Raw genomic sequence first — 15,363 nt, forward strand, 5'->3', positions numbered from 1 at the left:
AAACAAGTGAATACAGCAGCACAAATAAAGACTGCTGCATAACTCAATGGTTATCCATGAGCATATGGAATGGGGCGGAAATGGTTCTACATCTCACAAAGCAAACTAAGCTTTCTGGCCCACAACTGGATCCTTGGGAAAGTCTAGCACAAGGCATACTCATCATCCTTACAGCGAAGGCTGATGGAAAAAAAACTGTTCACATGCTCAAAAGACATTTTTGTTGCAAGGCTGTTCTATGTGATATACCTCCAGGCAAAAGGTCAATGCTTGTGAATGAAGAGGTGCCCAGCCATATTTTATTACTAAATTCTTCCCAATGATGTTTGCAGAAAACAAAATGCTAAAGCTGAAAACCCAAAAGTCTGGGTGAGTTATAGCAACTAAACTTCTGTTCAAAGTGATTCAAACAACACAGAGAACGAGGCTCAACATTTTATTTGCATCCTCTCAAGAACTTACCTGTCCCTTAAATGCATCAATGATAAACTGCAGGGACTGAGGCTGTACACACTCAATACACTTCTGCACCACGTGATTACCATTCTGGTCTTTCACACACTTCAGTACATGACCATCTAACTCCCGTACCATTTCATTCTATTGGGAAGAAAGACAGATACAAACAAAGCATGCCCTGAGATTAGAGCTGACAAATATCCAGGCAGAATCTTCAGTAATAACTAAAGGACATCCATGCTAAATCTAAAAGTGTAAGAGTCCTCCACGAAGAACTTAAGTGTGTCTCCACATTACGGCAATGAAAGTTTTCCAATCGCCGATGATGTGATGGATAGGGTATTTAGTAAGTTTACTGTGCTACACAGATGATTTTGTAATCAATCATGATGAAATGCAGCTACCACTAGAGTAGAAGGTGATAACGATTATTCAGAACACAGAAATGCCAATAGTACAGGACAAAGTGAGTGGAACGTCAATAATATTAATCTAATTATAATAGGAGTTTAGGTGACAGCAGAGCTCTCCTCTTGTAAAGCTTGGTATGGAATCTGTAAAGCCAAGAACAATGAGGCGCCTTCTGGCACCTTAAAAACTAACCAACTGATTTGGGTGTAATCTTTCGTGTGCTGCATGCATCTGAGAAAGTGGGCTCCAGCCCACAAAAGCTTATGCCCAGATAAACTAGCTAGTCTCTGAGGTGCCATAGGGACTCCTTGCTGACACAGACTAACACGGCTAAAACTTGTAAAGACAAAGAATGGTCAGGGTTTCACTTTTACAACTGATCCAAAAAAAGTCACTTCTGAAGACTACACTGGGACACGACACCAGCGAAGATTTAGATTGACAACTTCTCTGGGGCCTCCACACCACCTGATCTTGCAGCACAACTCTCCTGCTGTGCTGAGAAACAGCTTAGACCTGAGCCAAAGTGTATACACTTCTACATTAAAACTGAAACTGGCTTCTTAAAGCCATGAGAGAGCTTTAAACTGTGATTCCCAAAGATCTCTGGACCATGCACTGCAGTTCTCATTTTAAATACTGCATCTCTATCACTATTCTACAATACTGATGAGGTCCTGAAGGAGAAGATGGGCCCTTTGCCAGCCTGTTGGCTGCAGAATCTAGGCAATTTTCCATAGGTGTCCAATAAACTTGGTCTCTCTGGCTAATGTCTTGGAAGGAACAAATAATTCCTCCCCAATACACAAAAGCATATTAAGTTTATAGCTGATGTTGAAAGGCAGGAGTCTGCCACTAATGAAGTGAGGTCCTACTGGGTGCTAAAGAAGCAACAACTTGGGAACTATTTGCTTAAGAGGGATTTAAATGGAGGACTCCCAACTCCTATCAAACTCACCCTCCCCATTAACCATTAACTGTGAGATGGCAGAGTCTGATGGCACTCGGTGTCTGCACTGAAGTCACAGAATGTCACTCACTTATCACGCACATGAAACTGACACTTGTGTCACAAACCAAACCAAAGGAAAATCACCGACAGACACAAACAATGCAACACGTGTATTATAATTCAACTACCAAACAGCAAGGAACATACAACATCAAGAAGAAAGTTAAAATGGAAACTTACAATTACCTGCTGGTCTGGGGGGATAAACTCAAGAGCCTTCTGGATAACTCTGCAGCCGTACATCTGCAAAGCCAGGGACAAAACGTGCCCACGGATGCGTTCCGCCAAGGCCAACTTTTGATCAAGGCTGCCAAACTGGAAAGGAAGATAAAACTGTTGTTCGGACATGGAGGAAACCCTGGAGCAGCCCAGGAACAGAATGGGAGGAGAGGGGCAGCAAGTAGGTTACAGTCTCTGGTTTAGCACTTCAAAGCCCAGGCAAGCATGTTGTGTCCCTCAAAGAACTCGCAAGCTCTCTGGGTGAGCATCAACTACACAGGGAGGTGACTGTGTGTCAGACATGTCTGATACGATCAATGGAAGTCAAGTGGCAAAGGTACTGACCCCCTATTCAGCCACATATACCACCTCATTATCACAGTGTCCGGGAAAGACCATGCATGCACTTGCTTGCAGAGTCATGGAAAGTGAGAAATGGAGATTGCAGGAAGAAGACGTGGGATAAGTTATGTAGCTTTGATGCTTTGGAGAGCCTGTACATCAACAACAATGGGACTAAAAACAGAACTGGCAGACTAGCGGAGTGTTATATTGCAAATTCAGTAGGAAAGAATTCCTACAATATGTTCTACCTTCCCTTGTCCCAGGGGTGAATGTATGGGGGCGGGGGAAATCTGGGTGACTTTAATGAGAGCTGGTCCCTTTATCCTCTTAGACCCCTTTGAAAATCCCAAACTCAATTTGCTTTCTTATTTTAACAAAATGCTCCCTCCCAACTATGTTATTAGAGACACAAGGTGTGTGAACTAAAATCTCTCCTTGAACTAACTGCTGCTGGTGAGTGAGACAAGCTTCTAAACTATACAGAGCTCTTCCTCCTCCCTCCTAACTACAGCCAAGGAGGAAGCATAGCAGCTTTAAGATGCAGTTCTCTGGAGAGGTTTGCACTTTGTTCCTAGGTATGTTACGTACGGCCAGTTTAGCAGTGCAAATACCTGCCCTTGGAAACACAGGCAGGCATGTCCTTGCAGAGGGTCTAAGCACCTCCCAATGGGAACATTTTTAAGGAGACAGCTGACACGTGGTACATTCTAAAGGCAGAAGTGCTCCAGCCTCAGGCCTGAGTCACCTCAGCAGGGAGAATGTAGCAGCATCTGGAGGGAGCTGGGTCTCTGCAGAGCTCCCCTCCAATGCCCCCAGGTTAACTCCTGTCATACAGGGATGAGCAAAGAAGGGAATGAAAACTCACTTCAAAGAACTTCTGTATGACGTAATTGCCAAACACATCGACCATCAACTGGTAAGCTGCCTGGAGGATTTCATTGAACACAAGCTGGCGCTCTGCAGGGGTGGCGCGCTCCAGTTTCAGCTGAATAAACCTAAGGAACAGGATTGGTGTGATGTTATAACTCAAAGGGCCACAATCACATACTCCCTCACTGTACTCATTCTACTAAGCCCCATGCCAAAGGAGGGGTGTAGCCATTGTTTACAGTTTAACCCTTTAAACAGTTAAAACCGTATTGTTTAAACGGTTAACCGATTAAAGGGAGAGGGCTGGGGTGGCTCTGGCAGCCCAGTCTGGCAGCCTAAGGCCGGCTGGGGGCTAACAGTGAAGGTTGGTTAACCAGTCAGCATCGTGCCTTCCGGCTAACATTTTACATCTCTCTTCCCCGTGTATTCTTGTCAAAATCAACTGAGTTTTTAGTGTCCTGGCTGGCACTGTAAGTGGCGGCATAAGCGTAAGTATCCCAAGACTCTCCCCAAGGCGCAGCAAAGCCCAGGAGACTTGCGCTTGGACAGCCCTTTGAACACTGGGAACATGAAGTGACGCTGGCACCGCAAGCAGGTGACACAGGTAATGAGAATGCTCCTATTTGCACACAAAGCACTTGGGAGCAAACTCTGACAGCAGAGTATCTACCAGGAGCATGAGAGTGAGGCAATTTGGTTGGAGTCCCGTTCCTGTGCAGTGCCCTCTCACTTCTGATGTCCCCTGCGCACCAAGCCGATCGAGAGGGGATGTCCTAAAAGTATTATGCTGGGTACAGTTTTTAATCCCACCTGGAGCCATGCTGATCCTGGGAAAACTCCATGATGTGCCCAGCAATCTCCCTGAGCTGTAGGTTGGGGTACCGGTTATTGCGGAAGTCTTCGAGCAGCCTGCTTCGGCCAGAGGGCATGACGTCAGACATCCCGTAGCGCAGGCGAGAGGAGGGGAACAGTGTGCTGCTGGGGCTGAAGAGGCTAGAGGCACTGCTGGCACTGCGGTACTTGGCTTCAGCTCCAGGGGCGGCAGAGATGTAGCGGCCACTCCCGTTTGTGAGCCCTCCTGTGGGTCACAAAAAGGAGGCTATTTCAAAGGGTAAAGGTGAGCAGCTGAATGCCTGGGCTCTCTACAGAGACGGGAGCTCCGTGTACAAGTATTTCTATGCAATCCCTGGGCTGGCCAAACTGGTTTTGCTGGCAACTCTTCGATTAGATTGGCCAAAATGTCCCAGAAAAGTTTAGCTAGCACCGTTTTTAAGCACAGTGCTTTACGCAGGCATCGTTCTATATAGCAGCACCACCTCTAGATTTCAATGGGTGAATTTGGCTTAAAACTGATAAGGACTTTGGTTGCTGAAACTCTTTAATGGAGTCTAAAAATCTGGTATGCTGTCAGTTTCCTGTCTTTCCCGTCTACATCCTCTTCTGACTTTCTGAGCCCATTCAGGGCCCACCCCGTACTTTAAAGTTCCTTGTAAGGACTATGTAGTATAGTAATATGGCCAACTGTGAAAAGGTAACATCTGTATTTACACTAATTGGAACCTTTGCTAATGCACAAGAAATTTAGCAGTTTTTGAACTTGCAAGAGTGGGGCCCATCTTGGATTGTCTTCCCGAGGACGAGCTATTTCTAGGACATTAACGAGCTCCTCGGCTGCATTAGAAGTGTTTCAGATGTGCCTGCTCCAAATCTGTCAACTTGTGTGGTTTTTGCAATTATATTTTCCTCAGGGTTTATTCTCTTCTGTTCTCAACTACCCACTCAAATAAACCAACTATACAAAGAAATGGGAAAATTCAGCATGAGTTTAAAATGCACAAAATAAACAGATTTACTTGTTTTCTACTATTGTTTTACTCTTCTTGGTAACAGGGGCCCTACTGCTTACCTCCAAAACACGTTTTGCTGGGAAACCTTGGTGAGCAAAAATAATGCTTGAAAAGATGCTAAGCTTTTAAAAACACCACGAAATAGTGACTTCTCGGTTAGAATGGCATCTACAGTGACAGCGGGGAAGAGTTTAGGGACTTATCCTAAATTCAGGGGCTGCATGGGTTGATGGGAAATCACTAAAAAACCCCAAACACAACCACAATTTCTCACAAAGATTCCATCAACTGTATTGAACTTGCTTAGTCCTGCCACCTGCTCAGCTTCACTGAAGACTCTTCCCCTTACTACATGGCATTGTTTCCCAATCTTTCTGGTGCCAGGGACCAGCTTGCTGCCTTCCTAAATTGTGTCAGGAAGATCTCAGGGACCAGTCATTGGAAAATACAGGATCTGGGCTCCCTCTAGTGGACAGCTGTTGCAACTCATCTTAAGTAACAAGATTTTACTACCTGGTTCAGAGAAAGCCATTCTTACCCGAGTGGAACCCAGTCTGCAAGGCCAGTATGGGGCAGAGAGGAGCACAGTGCCTAAAATATCCAATAAGGCATCTCTGAGAATGAGGGAAAGCGAGGCATGCATCTGTAGGTCTGCCCACATGAAGAGCCTTTTGCCAAGCTGGCAGATGGCCAGTGCCAGGAACAAAATTAACTGCACTTTCCCATGGAAATCAAGGAAAAGGTTTCCTGATAGGATGCCTCTCATAGGAGTCGAGTAACTGAAAATGGCCTCATTAGGCTCCCACAGCCCTGGGAAGAATCTCTGATTATTCAGCTTCTTCTGGATGGGGTAAAAATTCTCCATCCTGCACACAAAAGGAGAGAGATTTCTCTGCCAATGGTGTAGCTCATTTGCTATGTGCATAGACACTAGCTAAGCAGCAATTCTGGGAGGAGGTGAGCTGAGGGCACTGTACTTTAACAGAACTCCCTCCAAAACCTGTCCCCATGTAGGTCATTTCTCATCTGAAACGGCACCTGAGGAATAAATTGACGGGAAGATCTGAGAAATACTTCTCAGAGATGCCTGCAACAGGAATCCTACCTTGGTTGTTTTCACACTGAGTTGGGAAGCCTAAAGCTCCTCTTCATTGTATCACTCAGGACATCACAATTATTTAGGATCAGACATCCCAAAGCTAAAGTCTGCCTCAAACAGAGTCTGTGCTCACTAACAATCACCATGTTCCAGAGACGGGTGGGCTCGGGGGCCAGAAGGGATGAGTGTGAATCTCTGAAAACTGGCCACTCACCTGTGCAATAGCCAACGAGGGAACCAATGTGCTCTTCTCTCTGCTCATAATGAAACCAACCAGGAACAAGGTGCATGTGGTTACGTCTCACACAAGAGGAATTTATCAGGAGACTGTCTACACTGGGGCGGTTTGGCAACAAAAAGAGCTGTCAACATGCAAAAGTCGCCAGAATTCAAAACTGGTCAAATTGGGCTTTTTGCCTCCCACTGTCCACATTTCTTGGCCAAATGGCTAGCTCCCTGTCGACAGATTGCAAAGCATTGTGGGTAAGCATCCGACAGTGCAGTGTTGTGGAAAGGCAGAGCTGCTCTGTGAGCACACTGTGCTGCGGAAGGTCAAAGCAGCACAGCTGTCTCTCCAGCCCTCCCCCTGCAGCAGCAGCCGGCCTGCTGCTGTGCAACTAGCAGAGCAGGCAGAACAGGAGCAGTCCAATGATTTGGTTTTTGTTTGTTCCCCAAACAGACCAGCTCACTCAGCTGTCAGATACTTCCAGGAGCTTTGAAAGAGGAGAGGTGCAGCCTGCAGGGCAGCAGAGATTACAAAACACTGAGCACAGACATCAGGGCGGTCATTGTGGGATATTGGTGGAAGCCAGTGCTCTCAACAAAACAAAAAGCATAGTCCACACTGGCTCTCTGTCGACAACAAAGGGAGGAGAAAAGACAAAAGTCTCTCGCAGCGTTGAAGTTTTTTGTAGCCCAAACTGGATGCTTTTCCCAATAAAAGTTGAATTGCAGTGTGAAAGCTCTCACTGTTTTGTCATCAGAAGGAAGGTTTTGGAAATGCAAAAGGCCAGTGCAGACAAGGCCTAAGGATTGTCAAATTGACACTGGCATGTGCTGCCAAACCAATGCAGAAGACCTGAGTGAGATAGCTCCAAAATGGTAAAGTTGACCCTCCCAGGCAAATCTTACACACAGACCACCCCTAATTTTGAATCATAAGGGTTAATGTTTCTATTTGAAAGTCCTATTCTTCTGTAGGAGAGGTTGAGAAAGGGCAAACCAGTAGAAAGCCTCACTTTTTTTTTTTTTTTTTTTTTTTAAAGACTAAAAATAAGTCATGAATTAAAACCCTTTACTTCTACTTGACAGGGCAGAGGACAAGGACAATTGCTTTGACATGCTGTTCCCGAACTGAGGTTACCACAACTGCTGATCTTTTCAAAGGGCTCAATAGGACAAGTGGGATTAGAAGGGTTCTCTGATAACAGTAAGTAGTTGTGTGAGTAACACTCTGATTTGACTTCTGGAGCCCAGAAAAAGACCAGACTTTGGCATTTCTCAGCCTTCTTTCTAGGCGCAAAGTTTCGTTCTCAGATTTGCTGTTGAACTGAGGTTGGATGTGACCTTGTGGATTTCTGCTGATAAAGTCACTCCTGATGCAGATGCAGTGTGAAAGGACCTATGGATCAGACTTGTTGTGAAGCCTAATCCAGTAAAGAAAGGGTAAAAATCCCCAGAAGAGATGTGCAGAGTCCCTTGAGGAACTGATGAGGCATTGTCTTGGTCTATTCTGAAGACCCTTGAAAAGCTTTGCAAGTGGCTCTCCAGAAATCCTGAGGCAATTCAATGGAGCTTGTATCAGACTGTCTCTGGATGCAGCATTTGCATCCAGGAGCCTAACATAGAGGTATAGAGCAAGCCAGTACCCAGCAGGGAAGGTGAACTGTCGTATGACAGGTCTTAGGGCGGTCTTGCCTCATCGAGTAGGGCAGGGGGCCTGGCTGAGGCTTGCTCAATTTGGGAGTGAAGTAAGAAGACCTGGCTCCTTGGGGTACGAGTGAACTGACTGAGGGGAGTGCAAGACGAGATTCCGTATCCCTGGCTCTGGGTAGTGGAGACATCTGAGGCGGAAGCAGCCAACCCAACACAGACTGTGCTGAACCAGTCAGATGCTCCCCACTTCAGAAGGCACCTTTCGGTTGGGTTTCTCCCGGTGCCCGCTGGAGTGTGGTGCGGGACCTGCTGTTAATCTGATGGCTGTGTTAGCCAATGGCCAGCCAGCAAGGCACTGAGCTGGTGAATTCAAGGTGCTCAGGAGCTATGCAGGAGAGGGCGCAGAGCTCTGGAGCAGCAAAGTGGCAGCTGCAACCAGGCCGCTCTAACTGTTCCTGGAAGCAGCGCTTGGGGACTGCTCTGCCTACGGGGTCTGCAGGCTGCTCCAAATGACCTGGAAGCTATTCCCAGCAGAAGGGCAGTGAAAGAAAAGCTCTCTGGGAAACGGCCAGCTGAGAGTCCCACCAGGGGAGACACTGAACCAGGGCTGGTGAGGATGTGCAGTAGCTGTCCACTAGAGGGCACCTGGATCCTGTTTAAAAAGAAAAGGCCTTTTCAAACCAAACTGCCTCAGAAGGTGCAAGGAAGGACAGGATTACCCAACAGTAATCACGGACCCATTCACAGCTCACCAGTGAGAAGTATTATCCCAGAGTCCTGAAAAGTGCCCCTAACTGCAGCAGAACATACAACACTAAAACCCATCCTCAGCAGCACAGCTTGTCTGCCCTGAGAAATTAATCCAGATTAAAGTAGGGTGTGAATTTCGAGCAGAACAGCTAGTCCTGTAACTCCCCAGCTATGACAATCGGACAGCTGAAAGAGCTGGGATGAAGCTTCCCGGTTTGTACAACACACTGTAATACAGAGTATGTCACTTCCCAGCTACAAGACCATAACCACAGCATGGCTCAGGGCACGGCTACACTACAAGCTTAGGCTGAGCTCCGATAGGTCTATGTACAGCCACTGCAGTAATTACTTCCCTTCTGTTGGTGGTGCTGACCTCACCAGGCGCACTTCCACTGACTTAAGAGTGGTGGCTGGGGAGGAAGGAGGGACTTGACAAGTCCCCCTGGCTCTTGACAGCCTGCTGGGAACACAGCAGCTGCCTGGGCTCCTGGCAGGGAGCTCCATGCATGGAGGCAGGGACCCTGGCAGCAGCCCAGCTGAGAGTGGGGAGCCCAAGCAGTGAGCTGTCAGGCTCTAGCTGGAGGCCCCCACCTGCCCCAGGGTGACAGCCCAAACTGAGAGTGGCTTTCTTGTCAATTTCATCCACCGCATCACTTTTGGGTGGGGTTGGGCACTGACAGCAGCAGGAGCCAGGCTATAGTAGAGACACCGCCAACCTGCCTTGTGTCATATGAACACAGGCATTACTTGGTGTCTGTGATTGTTAGTCCAACAATTTCCTGTCTGTTTTTGTACATTCAATGCCTACAACTCATTTCATTTCAGTCTTTTCTAGGCACCATTTTAAAAGGTTAGTTGTTTTTAATTACACTTCTTATAGAATTATTTAAGGTATATTAGAGTCCTGGTTGGTCAGGGATGTCTTCATTTAGCAATACACTAAACTAAATATCCAACTACAATTCTCCTTTGCATAGGCCACATTAATGTGAAATTTTCATCAACTGAACAATTAAACATAATACAGCAGCACACTAAGGCTTCTCCAGAAATCGCTATGTTTTGTATACAACATGAGGTTGCTGTAGACGCTACTATTTCCTTATTCAAAAATCTTTAACAGGTTAAAGCAGGGGTGGGCAATAATTTTTGAAGTGGCCATGGGCCACTCCAGAAGGGCTGGGGCCAGGATGCTTCAGGCTTCCCCACCCACAGACCTCTTTACCTCCCCTTTCCCGCTAAGCACCCATGCCCCTGGTGTCTCCCACCCCAGGCCAATCAGAGCTAGGGGGCAGGGAAGCACGCGAAGCTTCCTCCCGCCCTGCCAGAAGCGTGTGGCGTTTCAATGCGCTGTGCTCCTGGCAGGACAGAGAAATTGGCCTGGGGGTGGGAGAACGGCAGGGTCTCTGCAGGCCGGATCAACCCGCTTGGAGAGTGGATCTGGCCCGCGGAGGCCCTTTTGCCCACCCCGGGTTAAATGATAGATTAAAGCATCTGAAAAGGTTATAGGACAAGCCTACCTGATTCCTTTTTAAAAAAAAGCAACAGTGCTTGACACTTCTATTGTGCTTTTCTTCTCGGCCCTCCAAATGCTTTAGGAGGGAAGTGGAGTGTTGCCCCCAGTTTAGAAATGAGAGAGATGGGAAATGGAGGCATCAAAACTTGCATAAAAACAGAACGAATCACTCGAAGATCTGGACTAAAACCCAGGTCTTCCACTCCCAGTTCTGAGTTCAGTCTGCCTGGCATGTGCAAGTCACTGGTCTGTCCTGAAAGTGCCACATATGGGTGACATCCACACTGTGCTCATCTTCCCTAAATACTGACACAGTAATTTAATTCTCAGCATGGCAAGAGAGATCACAGTAATCTACCATGGCAACTATCTCCCTGTTGGGATAACATCCCTTACCCAGGTTTAAGCTCGAAGAGGATCCATGTGAAGATAAGGAAGGTGGTGGAGTCTGAGAATGGCCAGGTCCTTGACTGGGAAGGGGCATACCAACAGGTCCAGGAGAGGAGGAAAAGCCAAGGCCGTTATAAAAACTGTGTCCAATAGGTGTCAAACTGCTGGATGTCCTCTTGTACAGGTCACTGCTCCCTGTCAGGGAGTCTCGACGGGAGCCACTGCCAGTGTTTGAGTTTGCAACTGAAATGGGAGAGAATACAATGAAATGACATTTATAAGCCGTTCAGGGTAATGGGAGTTTTGAGAAGTGTGTAAGAAACAGACTCATGCACTGGTATCCGCTGTAACTGCTGGGCAAAGAGCTCCTCTTTTTGTTCATTAGCAGGAATTGGGTATATGCATCCCCTGCCACAACCACTCTCCAGAACTATTTCCATCAATGCCCAGGGGCTGCTTGGCCCTATGCCCTGTTTGTTTAATAGAATTTGTTGCTCTAGTATCTCTAACACATGACTCATGAAAACAGACTTGACTTAGAAAACTACTGATGGCTCAACAATGCAGCTTGCTCAGCCTCAGATGAAGAGGGGAAGCATCCCCTCGAATGAGCTATTCCAACCCTCAGGCAAAGATGGGCTGTAGATGCCCTGCTCAGGCAGGAGACACCAGCCTCAAGGGCAACGGGATGAAGAACCACCTCCCACAAACAGCATCCCACAGCATTAAGAAAGGAATTGCCAGACTGGAGTAGATCAAGCCTCCTTCTAGCTCACACTCCTTTTTCCTGACGTTTCAGAGGAAGTTAAAAACTCCACGAACACACAAGTAGAGCCAGTCTAATAGGGCAAATTTCTGTCTAGCCTAGATGGTCACGTTGGCATAAGCCCTAAATTACAAGGACTGCATCAGCCTGGGTCTTCTATAATCGATCACTCCACAAGCATGGCCAGCTGTGTTCTGAGCTCTTCCCTCTCGCCCAACAGACCTACCTGCTGTTCCAAAACCACCCAGCGCAGATCCCAGCGTGGCGCCAAGAGAGCTGCTGCTTCCAAAACCAAGGGAAGTGTTGGCGGCCTGGGCGGAGCCCTGAGAGAAGAGCGAGCTGCTCTGGGAATTGCTGCTCAGAGAGTTGTTGCCATAAAACGAGCTGGATGCCAGGTTGTTGGTGGGCTGCTGCTGGGGTTGGGGCTGAGGCTGCTGGGTTCCTAAAGGGCGAAATGGTCCATTTGTTGTTCCTGCCAGACCACCAGCTGCACCATTGGCTGAAGCTGCAGCTGCTGCAACCGCTGTAGAAAAGCAATTAACAATACAGTCTAATACAATCCATCTTGGGGCTTAGCAGTAGGTCCCATTTTTTTTTTTTTAACCACTGATTTTAACTACTCTACTCTCAAAGTGACATTCACCTCTGTGCAGAGAGTCAGCACAATGTATAGGCACCTTCCACGTAAGCAGCTCGTAGTGCTGCACAGGCCTTGTGCTGATCGTCTGCCTCCTGTTACACAACTATGGGGTTGTGATCTCTTCAGTTATGCTACGAACACGGAACATTTCTTTTTTCCAGATTGCTTGTATCTTGCTCATTTGCTGGCCTACTACAATATCTCCTCATAGCTGTGACAGCTGGTCACTATTTGGTTGTCTTTTTCAAGATAATCACCATTTGTGGCGAGTTAAGCAAGAGGTAGCCAAAAGCAGACATGAGCTGCTTCCAAGCTAAGATTTAAAGGGGTAACTGCCAGCTTGAATTTAATTTAAATTTTGTAAAAACTGAAGCCAACAGAAATATGTCCAGCCAATTAAAAACATCCAATAAAAAAATTTAAAAAACAACACTCGCGGAGATGCCTGAATCTGAAAACAAAGTCCTAAGGATCTGATAGTCAAAGGGACTTTGCTCTTTAATAATCTAAGGTATTATTACACTAGCTAAGGTTGGTAACACAATAATAATGTTGACAGTTTCCTTTAGAAAGGAGCTTTTATATTTTATCATTAGGGAATGTTTCCTTCCACTCTCCAATCATTTAAAAGTGGCTGAATGTATTTGGCTCCAACTTCGCCTCAGTGCCTCTCAAAAAATCCTAATACCTCCCCTCCCTCCCCCCACACACACAGAGAGAAATCCAAAAAGCACAAGCCTGGGAAATTTCATTCCAAACAGGTGTGTTAGGAGCATGGTAAAACAATTCTAATGGAAATGGTCTCAAAATCTTCATTTAAATAGGTGCCACCAGATACAATTGATGACCCGGGAATTCTGCCAAGTGGTACAAAATCTATTCTATGCCCACTCTTCAGTTATGTATTTTGAGGCTCAGCCCAGAGAAAGTTCTCAGCAGCAATCCCTGTAGTGGTTCTCAGGGAGGCCAAGTGTGTCATTGCCAGCAAGCCACAGAATCGTCCCTTCTTCCGCATGGACAGGACAGACGTCACACACACGTTTCTCGCTACTTGGAACTTACCTGCTTGTGCTGCTGAGGAACTGATGATGACAGGAGCAGGGGCCACCAGGCGCACAGGGGCCCCCAAGCCATTCCTAGCCCCAGCATTCACCACCAGGGCGCCTGTTTGGTCATAGTACGCAGCAGGAGCTAGCACAGGATAACCTAAGAATACAGGGATAAATTAACATCTACAACTGAGCCTTCTACCAGCAGGAGCCATCGATGCTTCAGGATTATTGTTCCCAGACAGATGTAAATAGGTCAAAAACTTCATAAATTCTGCGTCTCAGAGCACGCCTGCCACTGCACATGCACACTCTAAAGTGCCACGTAGGCACAAAAGAAGTCCTTCCAGCACTGCTTATTCCCCTTCCCTTACAGCAATAAGCTACACAGGTATATAGTAGGGATGTCAGTGCGTAGTCAACTACATGATTAACCGATAAGGCTTAGCTTATTGGTTAATCTTGTCGACTACATGCACCCACCCGCTCTTGTTGCCTCTGTATCAAAGGCAGCAGGGGGGCTGGGAGCAGGAGCCGGTGCCCATGAGGAGCTGGCTTTAAGCAGACTCCCCACAAGCACCAGATCCACTTGCCCCCAACCCCTGCACTGCTGCCTGTGACACAGAGGGTATGGTGGGCCAGCTTTCAAGCAGGCTCCCTGCATGTGCCAGCTCCGCAGACCTGTCTGCAACCCCCCTCCCACTGCTGCCTCTATCAGAACAGAAGCTGGTTCGCAGCAGCAGCCCCTGGGGGAGGGAGGGGTCCGAGCTCCCTGCGGACAGGAGCTGCTGCCGTGGACCAGCCTCTGTCCACAGGGAGCTCGAACCCCCCGCTAACAGGGGCACAAGGCGGCAAGCAGCTGGTCCACATGGGGAACTGGTTTTTAAATTGGCTCTTCCCCTGGTGGACTGGCTCCCGCCTGCCACGCTGAGCTGCCGCCTCTGATACAGAGGCAGCAACGTGAGGTGGCAGGGGCTCCCCAGGAATGGGGCCAGGAGCACACTGGCTGCCAGCCCCACTCCTGGGGACTATCAAACAGTTGTGTAACTGCTAAGATTGCATGCGGTTACACGACTATTCAATTACAGGCAGTCCCCGGGTTACGTACAAGATAGGGACTGTAGGTTTGTTCTTAAGTTGAATTTGTATGTAAGTCGGAAATGGTACATATTGTAGGGGAAACTCTAGCCAAACATTTTTTTTAGTTTTGGATAGCATAGGGAAAGGTTAACTCCCCTCTAATGTTTGTTTTGCTGTCTGTTCCCCTGTTCAGAAGATTTCACATCTACTTCTGTCCCTGTGACAAACTCAGGACTAAAGGAGTAACTCATCAAATACCAAACAGCTCTGCACCATGCTTTGAGCTAATAGCTTTACTTCCACACACCACCCAGGGTTCTAGGAGGAGGGTCCTTTTTTTGCTAACACAATGAGGCCAGCACTTTGTTTGTTTTGGTGGAGTCTTTGTTTGCCCAGGGAGCCCAGCATGTATAGGGGGAGGAGGGGCGGAGAGGCTGCTTTTGTCTGCTGTTCGGCAGCCTGTTGCTCAGGGGAGGGGGCAGCCTGTTGCTGGCAGGGGGGGAGGGGGAAGGCGTGCAGGATGCAAGGCCGCGGGGGGGGGGAGGGGGGGGCAGCGGGCGTGGGGAGGCACTTTTCCTCTGCCCGGCAGCTCTGCGGGACCCCAGTCGGAGCCGGCCCGAGGAGGAGGAGGATCCTAGGACCCAGGTGAGCGAGCCCGGGAATGCTGCTGCGCATGTGCGGGAGTTGCCTCACCCCGTTCGTATCTAGGGATCCGATGTAAGTCGGATCCATGTAAGTCGGGGACTGCCTGTACACAATAGCTGACATCCCTTTCATACCAATATCACTGTGTCCACACTGGCGATCAAGGGAGCAACTCTGCCACTTTAAATACACCAGTAGCTCTCAACTTACTTACCATTGTGGCCTGAAGGGGCTGGGTGGCAGGGCACTTGGCCCACACACAGCTGAGTTGGGCCACAGCTGTTTGCTAATAGGGACGCTAGTTGAGAACCGCTGATGTGTGCACACACAAACACTAAATTATAAAGCTTGACTGGTGGCTGCTGATGCAAATCAAACACACCTTGT

At 47.8% G+C, this 15,363-nt stretch overlaps 1 protein-coding gene across 9 annotated transcripts in view; it reads right to left on the bottom strand.

Annotated features, from left to right (window-relative positions):
- PUM1 (pumilio RNA binding family member 1) overlaps positions 1-15,363 on the bottom strand; it is a 140,640-nt gene that overhangs the window by 17,537 nt on the left and 107,740 nt on the right. For 5 of the 9 annotated variants that reach the window (XM_014579270.4, XM_006134559.5, XM_025190431.3 and 2 more), the window contains 7 exons: positions 13,265-13,408; positions 11,789-12,085; positions 10,803-11,039; positions 4,127-4,394; positions 3,312-3,441; positions 2,063-2,197; positions 463-600 (listed from right to left, as the gene is read on the bottom strand). In XM_014579270.4, the coding sequence (XP_014434756.2) occupies positions 463-600; positions 2,063-2,197; positions 3,312-3,441; positions 4,127-4,394; positions 10,803-11,039; positions 11,789-12,085; positions 13,265-13,408 (1,349 nt within the window). The remainder of the gene's footprint in view (positions 1-462; positions 601-2,062; positions 2,198-3,311; positions 3,442-4,126; positions 4,395-10,802; positions 11,040-11,788; positions 12,086-13,264; positions 13,409-15,363) is intronic. The other 4 variants (XM_075908743.2, XM_006134560.5, XM_006134558.5 and 1 more) reach the window with 2 other exon arrangements.

Source organism: Pelodiscus sinensis, chromosome 26 (genome assembly GCF_052426305.1).
Source record: "Pelodiscus sinensis isolate ZL-2025 chromosome 26, ASM5242630v1, whole genome shotgun sequence".
NCBI lineage: Eukaryota > Metazoa > Chordata > Testudines > Trionychidae > Pelodiscus > Pelodiscus sinensis.